The sequence below is a fragment of the Labeo rohita genome, chromosome 10 (assembly GCF_022985175.1).
Source record: "Labeo rohita strain BAU-BD-2019 chromosome 10, IGBB_LRoh.1.0, whole genome shotgun sequence".
NCBI classification, from domain to species: domain Eukaryota; kingdom Metazoa; phylum Chordata; class Actinopteri; order Cypriniformes; family Cyprinidae; genus Labeo; species Labeo rohita.
In genome coordinates this window covers 30518708-30527466 of record NC_066878.1, presented here as the reverse complement: position 1 = coordinate 30527466, position 8759 = coordinate 30518708, and the positions used below count along the sequence as shown (strand labels likewise).

The following is an 8759-nucleotide window of genomic DNA, read 5'->3' as shown; positions in this document are numbered from 1 at the left end:
GACTGGTATGGTGCCCCAGTTTTGAGCTTTCAAAATGCAGTTTAAATGCAGCTTCAAACGATCCCAAATGCGGTTGCAAACGATCCCAGCCGAGGAAGAAGGGTCTTATCTAGTGAAACGATCAGTAATAAAAATAATACAATTTATATACTTTTTAATGTCAAATGCTCGTCTCGAGACTGTTTTTTTCCAGTTCATGACAGTTAGGGTATGTCGAAAAACTCCCTTCTCATGTTCTCCCTCAACTTTAAAATCGACCGAAGGAAAAAAGACATGAACATCTTGGATAACAAGGGGGTGAGTACATTATCTGTAAATTTTTGTTTTGGAAGTGGACTTCTCCTTTAATTCTAGTACAAAAGTTCAATAGGTTTATTCACACAGACACAAACGAATGTCACTCTTGTTGTGAGTGCTTATACGGTTATGCTCACACACAATTAGGTTATTAATTTCAAGACTAGAGAACTTTTCTGTTGTTATGTCAGTCGTGCTGCACTTCAAACTCCATAAAATCCACTCAAACATGCTGTCCGATTTGACAAATAACATCACACTGGTGTTACAGACAATTACAAATTGTACCTGTCGCTATGGTTACAGCTGAAATTTGTCGCAAGTGCAAAAATAAAAAAAAGAGATTCACAATTGTTAATACAGTTGTTTGAATACTCTAGACTATGTGAGCTGTTATATATGGAAGCCCATTTCATTATGACTCACACTTTGGTAAGTCATAATTATGACTTGAAATGTTGATATTAAGACATAAAATGTCAAATGATGACATACCAAGTCATAAATATGATATTACAATGTCAAAGTTGCATTGAAAAAGCCTAGCCAGAAGTACTTTAAAGCTTGAGGTTTGAAGGTTTTCAGTTTGAAATAGTTAAGTTTTCATTTAGTAAAAAAACAACAACAGAGCAACAAAAAATAGTTAACACAGCTTAAAAAAAACAGCTAAAACCAGTTAATTTAGGAAAAACAAGAAGCTAGAACCATTTAAGACCAGCTGATTTTGCAAAAAAAACAAATAAAAGCCAGCTGAAACTAGTTCATTTAGTGCCATTAAAACCCTGCAAAAACAGTTAATTTAGGGGGTGGGGGGGCTAAAAAAGCTAAAACCAGCTGATTTTGCCAAAAAAACTAACAAAAACAGCTAATGACCAGTTTAAACCAGTTCACTGAGCAAAAACACAAAAAGCTGATTTTGCAAAAAAACAGCCAAAAACAACTAAAACCAGTTGATGGTTTCAATAAATAAAGCCTTTGTAATTTAATTATACATTTATTTCTTAGTAACTGTAACTAATTACAGTTACATTTATTTTGTAATTAAATTACGTAATTCTGTTACATGTAACTAGTTACTTCCCAACACTGCATATGAACAGAACAAGTTGAAAATCACAGTTTATTGGTCCCAAACACTGCATGAATGTACATTATGATATTATGACTCCCTTTTTAAATGTAAATCCATGTTTTTTGTCTTTTTGAAGTCTTATGTAATCAATACTTAGCGAGTATAGTGACTATTAAGCAATAGCAATGGTGAGCATTTTTGAAGCATTTTTAAAGGATGTCAGTTTAGAAAGCTTGTGAAAGATTAATCATATGAAAACTAATGGTTGATTGCATAGTTGGACTCGCCACCATGCTAGAACAATAGTCTTGAGGGAAATAATAAGACAGGACAGGATTTCCGCACCATACAACTCCATCCTTCCCCGGTCCACGTGACTCCATGCGGCTCACCTCAACCTTATCCACAGGCCGAGGTTCAGCTGCTGAGACCGCTGCCAAAGAAGGAGGTCTTGATGCTTTGTTTTCTGTGCTCACGTCCTGACTGATGTTACTGATGAGGCCCATTAGATACGTGTTTGATCACAGACACCTGGCGTGGCTTCTGCCCGCAGCTCAGAGTAGAGGAAACATCTGCAGAAAACATGCACATCAGCCGTTTTTGTGCACTTCTGGTGTAGGTGTCCGTCTGGACAGTCCTCAAGATTCGTGGTAAAAGTGACAAAACATATCGCGCCCTTTGGAATGCTTGGATGTTCACTGCGAGCGCATGAACATGATATGAGGTCAGCCTTTGATTAACACAGCTTTGTTTGTGTACTTTCTAATTATACTTCCATGAGGATGAGGGGCTGATTGTTCTCAGGAAATTACGCCAGTTATTAACTGACCCGGTTTTAATGTGTGTTCTGCACATTCACGTTCTGCACTTTAAAATAATCAAACCTAATCTTCAAAAATAAAATGTCCATCCGTCCATCCATCCATCTCTGCCTTTAAATCTTCAAACTTCAGAACTTCTTTATGAATTTCAATAATTTCCTTACATTTAAATGTGACTTTCTGCTGCTCAAACGTGAATTTTGAAAAACTAATTTCCCTGCTAATGCTTATATTTTTTGCACACTTATGTCTAGCGCATTCTGGTCTGGTCTGTACGTTTCCATTACTCTGTTATCATAAAAGCCCACTTTTGCTTCCCTTTGGTAATTTTCTTATCAGATCCCTCCCAATCAATCTAGGTCACAAGGGTAGCGTTCTTATGCTTTGTACACATGCCACACTAAATAAGGAGACTTCAGTGATTGCATTTTGGGTTTCTAGGGGGATGATTTTCCCACTGTAATGAGTAATATAAATAGGTGTAAGTAGTAAACGTTAGCGGTTTGGTGTGGTCTATCTTGTGATCACCATGCTACATTTACTTTACAGTAAACACATAAAGTAAGAAAACGTGAATCAGCCAATGAGAGCATCTTTCTCTGTCATCGGCAATTACTGGCATCCTGTTAATGTTGTTTGAAAAATGCAAAATGTCAGTTCACAGGACTGTGTTGGCGACACAAGCACCAAAACAACAAGGGCGTTGGGATAAAAGCTGTTATGACAGAAGAACCAAGACCGTTGACTGTGTTTGTTGATATTGGTAGTTTTGTTTGCATGAGACAGTTTGAACATATACATTTAGAAATATTTACATCTTTGAAATACACTCCTAAAATTGATCTTACACTCAAATAAAGGTTTTCACAGCAGTGCCATTGAATAACGTAACATTTTTTCATAGTTTGAAGAACGTTTTTCTTCAATCAAGTTTTAGTACTGTTAAAGGTTCTTCATGGAACCTTCAATGCCAATAAAGAACCTTTATTTTAAAAAGAGAAGTTCACTTCCAGAACTGAACTTCCAGAAATGTACAGATAATGTACTTACATCATTGTCATCCAAGATGTTCATGTCGTTCTTTCTTCAGTTGTAAAGAAATTGTTTTTTGAGGAAAACATTTCAGGAATTGTCTCCATATAGTGAACTTCTATGGTGCGTTTAAACGTCCAAAATGCAGTTTCAATGCAGCTTCAAAGGGCTCTAAACGATCCCAGCCGAGTAATAAGAGTCTTATCTAGGAAAACGATTGGTAATTTTCTTAAAAAAATAAAAATTTGTATACTTTTTAACCTCAAATGCTTATCTTGTCTAGCTCTGCGATGCGCATGCATACTCTGTGTAATCCAGGTCAGTACAGTTAGGGTATGTTGAAAAACTCCCATCTCATCGCTGTTTTCATCACCTTTTTGTGTAAAGGGTGTTTGACCTTGTTTGCATGTTCACTTTGTAAACACTAGGTCCGTACTTCTGCAGCAATGTAGGACGATTTTGAAGTTGGAGAAGAAAATGAGATGGGAGTTTTTCTACCCTAACGGTATTGACCCGGATTACACAGAGTAAGCATGCACGTGGCAGAGCTAGACAAGTTGAGCATTTGAGGTTAAAAAGTATATACATTTTTATTTTTTTCAGAAAATGTCAGTTCGTTTTGCTAGGTAAGACTCTTGTTCATTGGATGGGATTGTTTAGAGTCCTTTCAAAATAAATATTACAAAGGTGTACAGAACGTATATTTTTTGTGCAAAAGATACAAATATTCCAATTTTGGAGGCCATAATGTCAGCCATCAAACACCGAACTGGACTAGATCCAAAAAGCAACAGTCTGAACACAAAGAGGTCTGAGACACCATTACTGCTTAAGTGGACCAAAAAAGGATCTGAGTTCTTTTTCAGGCACAGCGACAGTGTGAACATAAAGAAAACTGGGTCCTTTTTCACTTGGTCCAACTCTTGGTCCACTTAAAGGGGTCTAGGTTTGGTTCTTTTAAAGAGGACCCAAGTGTGAAAACACCCTTACTAACCAGCCAACCTTTTAAAACGAGGTGTAAGAGAGACATGCATCCCCAATAACACAAATACAAGCATATCACTCCAAACAGATGATGTGGAGGCTGGTACATGCTGCGGAGTTTTTTTACCCAGACCCTCCTGAGGAACAACAGCCTGAATCAACAGAGATTTTCCTGCTTCAGTCTGACTCATGATTAGTGCTGCTGTCAAGGTTCCACCGAATGTGTTGCTCAGCATTTTAACACACTTTGGCTTTAACACAGCGTCTGACTTACTTATACCACACTTTTTTTTTTTTTCTGAGAATCAAATAGGTTTCAGTACCAAAGAAACCTGGTTACAGTAAATGTCATTAATAGCTTTACATGGAATTAAGCCTCTATGCGGGGCGTCCACTCTAGTAAATGGACAATTGAACCTTGTGGACATAGGAAATTGTCACTTCTGGGAAAGCAGCTTTGTGTGAGAAACCAGTGTTCATTTAGTTGACCAATTATGATATCTTTGTATGCAAAATGAATGAATAAATACATAAATAAAGGAAATAAAACTGTCTTTACACATTCTGCTCAAACAAACTGTTTGTTTCTTGAGTGTTCGGTATCTAAGGTGGTACTGTGGCTGTCCCTTCCGTCATTTTCTCTGCAGCTGCATGTTCACAATCACAAATACGAGACAGTTCACCCCCTTCCTGTTTTTCCTGCGCCACTCCTCTGCATGCTTTAGGAGAGGAAGTAACAAATCTAAGCATACATTATGACTGTACACATGACACACTGGACTGCACGTAGATAAAAATCGTATCACGCAAGTTGAAAGGCATTTAAGGATTTTTTTGTGTATAGTTTTTCTTTACGGTATTTAGATTAATCATATGACAAACCATAAAGTAAAGAAAAATGCGAGTTTATAACTTGTCATTCTGAGATACAAACTAAGAATTCTAAGAATTCTAAGAAAAATGTCAGTTGTGAGAAAAAATGTGAGTCAGAAATGTCAGATAAAAGTCACAATAGAGGGTTTTCATGATGTGTCATCAGTCAGCCATATTGGTGGCACTGAATGTAAACAATGCCACTGAACTGAAGGAAACTTGCATATTTTGCTGATTATTGCTGCTGAAAATGGTTAATTATTATCATGTTTTGGGCTGTACTAATTGGTCGGACCGGGAAAAACATTTGGAGTACTATAGACTGCCAAAAGTTATAACAAATCAAGGATAAGAGTGTAAAAAACTGAGGAACAAAAAGCATTTGTGGGTTGGCCAAACTGAACCAGGATTTCCACAGCAAGAATCTTGACAACATTCATATTTGTTCTTATTATTTCTGGACATGCAGGTGAAATATTAGGCTAATATTTTAATTAATACTGCTAGTCTGTCAAAATATTGCACCCTTTCCTGCTTATTAAATCCTTCTCAATATGATTTAGCAGCTTCCACACATTTGTGTGTGGTTTGGACAGCATAAATTAAAGAAAAAAGTATTCAGTAGTACATTTACTATGTAATCCATGCTGTTGTTTACATCCGAGTATCTCCAATATGTTCATGCATCATGACGTAAGCACAAACCCTCTATTATCTTTTTTATCATTAACTTTATTTAGTATCGCAGGTGCCAGATTAAAACAATGAAATATAGCCTAGTTAATTATTACAAAACAAAGCTGGTTTTTAGCTATCAAAATCTTGTCTTAATGCTTTAAATAGTTTTAAAAGTGTGCCGGAAATACAGAAAGCTAGATGAATAGGCAAAATGCGCATATGTAAACATTTCCTAAGATGGGAGTTCTGGCACATTGCTAGTGTTGTAGCAGCTTGCTTTATATGTTCTGGCTGGTTACTAGGCCTAGTTATGATGTTCCGTTTAGCTACTTTGCGTTGTTGGACGTCTATGAAGTAGTTCCAGGTTTTTTTTTGACCGCGTTACAGTTGCATATCACAGCGCCAAACAACCACAAGTGGCAACAGAGCGTCAATAAACAACAGGTAAGCGACAACATGGCTAATTAACGCGGATAAAGTTTTGATTTTAAAAGTAATAAATGTAAAAATAACTGTACATAGACAAAAATATTGTGTTAGGGTGTACTGAAGCGACTGAGAGAGCGAGTGACGGGGAAAAACGCAGATAAATTAAGCGCTCGTTCTCTCCCACACACACACATTTGCACAATATGAAATGATTAGCGATTATTAACGTTGTTATGGACTCTTTTTAACCGTAATAATTAATTCGCGTCGTGGCTGCGTCATCGCCTCAGGTGCGGATGCATTTGCAACGCTCCGTCGTCAGTTATTTCTGACGCGCCTTTTCAACATATCGAAATTCTCTCTTATATTATACATTTGTGTGCTTGTTTTGACACCTGCCCCCCTTGTGTAAAGGGGGCTTTTCTTCCCAAAGAATGCCAGGAAGACAAGGAAGTCACACTTCCAGTTTGTTGCTGCTACCGTCACTTTTGAAAAGTCCGAGTGAATGATCCAGTTTGGCTTTGTCCAGTTTTGTCCAGCAACTCTCACTTCTGATTGGCTGTTGGGAGACGCACTGCGCTCTGATTGGCTGTGCTGCGCTCCTCTTTGTTGTGAGTGCACTATAACAGCATCCTCCCTGCACACAAGAGCAGAAAACTCCCACTGCAACACTGCCAAGCGATGTAGAGATACTTCTGCTCTAAACACCTGCTTTGAACTAATTACAGGATTTAGACTTTACTAGACTTTCTACACAAAGCATCAAAAAAACTTTGCAAAGATGATTTCTGCATGTCTGGAGATTATTGGACTTGGCTTGAGCGTCACCGGGACCCTTTTGGTGATGGTGGCTTGCGGGCTGCCCATGTGGAAAGTGTCTGCCTTCATCGAGGGCAACATTGTGGTGGCGCAAAACATCTGGGACGGGCTGTGGATGTCCTGCGTGGTCCAGAGCACGGGTCAGATGCAGTGCAAAATGCACGACTCCGTCCTGGCGCTGACCACTGACCTCCAGACCGCTCGTGCTCTGACGGTCATCTCAGCGGTTTTGGGCGTCCAGGCTCTGATGATAACCATCGCCGGCGCTCAGTGCACCAACTGCATCAGTAAAGAGTCCATCAAAGCCAAAGTAGTCAACGTCGGAGGGGTGATATACATCATCGCAGGCTTGTTTGTGCTGGTGCCTCTGTGCTGGATGGCCAATAACATCATCTCGGACTTCTACGACCCTCACGTGCCTTATGCAAAGAAGAGAGAAATCGGAGCTGCGCTCTACATCGGGTGGGCAGCATCTGCCATGCTTCTGGTCGGAGGAGTGATTCTGTGTTTCTCTCGTCCAGCTGATGAGAAATCCTCGTATCCTCTAAAATATGTTCCTCCACCTATGAAAAGCACATCAGTCAATGGGGACTATGATAAACGAAACTACGTTTGAACTTCAACGTTCAACCATAGACTTTTTAAGGCTGTAAACTGCATATTGCGGTAGCTCACCAACAATCTTTTGTTTAATTCAAAAACAAGATTTTTATACGAAAATGAATTTTTAGGTGCTGTAACTGTGCTGAAATGTTTTTTTTTTACGTACAAATATTGTATGTTCATTAAAACGCAATGTCATTTTGAAAAAAAAACATGTTTAAAATTGTTTTGTCACTCTGCAGCCAACTTCCCATGCAACAAGTCTTGTACCAAACTTACCGGACTTTCAGATAATCAACTGACAGAATGTATAAACTTTAACTGTATGTATGTATGTATAAACTATTTTTAATTATATTGTTCTGTCTTTAGCTCGTTTAACAGTATGTCACGGTTATGATGAATTAGATGTAAACGGGTATTTTTGTCTTAGTTACTGATATTAGGGTCGGCGGCCCACTTGTTTGCATTTGATTTTAATCACTCTGGCTGAAGGGGGGTGAAGGGAGGGTCTATATTTCTTGTTTTTGTTCCACTTGATGAGAGTGCACTAATTAGATACGCTCTGTGCCCCAATAAGACACTGAATAATGCCTATTGTTCTGCCTATAGACTCCAGGCTGCAGCTTTACATGAGACTGTTTTGATCATCTAAACCTCCTGATTGTACATAATTGTATGAAACTGTTTTTTAGTAAATCTGTGCATATTCAAAGTAATAAAAAAAGTTTTTTGATAATAATGTGTCTTGTTGCATATTTTGATGGTACATAAATGATGCATGTTGATTTGTCTGAAGTGTGCACTTTAATAATTTTTTAATAAAAATCAATTTTGTTTTGAATTGTCTAAAATAAGCCAAAATTTCTTGATTTTCTTATTAAAAATCTTAATATAAAAATCTTATTTTCAATGCTGGGTTAAAAACCAGCCAACTTGGGTTATTTTGCAACCCAGCATGCTTGGTGAATATTGGACAGAACACATGCTGGGTTATTTTTGGGTTAAATGTTTTTACCCAGTATGCTGGGTTATTTTATTGAAGTCAACTATTGTTTCAAAATTATTAAATTGCTGGCTTAAAATGCGCCGGAAATTAAAAATCACACACAGAATTATAGAGGCAACAGCAATAATCAAAAGATGAATGT

At 37.9% G+C, this 8759-nt stretch overlaps 1 protein-coding gene across 1 annotated transcript; it reads left to right on the top strand.

Moving 5' to 3' along the window:
* The first annotated feature begins 6825 nt into the window (after positions 1 to 6825).
* On the top strand, positions 6826 to 8340 carry cldn5b (claudin 5b). The gene has a single exon (XM_051121805.1). The coding sequence runs from the start codon at positions 6968 to 6970 to the stop codon at positions 7619 to 7621; it is 654 nt and encodes a 217-aa protein (XP_050977762.1). The 5' UTR covers positions 6826 to 6967; the 3' UTR covers positions 7622 to 8340.
* Positions 8341 to 8759: the final 419 nt, after the last annotated feature.

Coding starts and splice junctions, on each gene's coding strand:
- cldn5b (XM_051121805.1), top strand. CDS start 6,968: ATGATTTCTGCATGTCTGGAGATTATTGGACTTGGCTTGAGCGTCACC.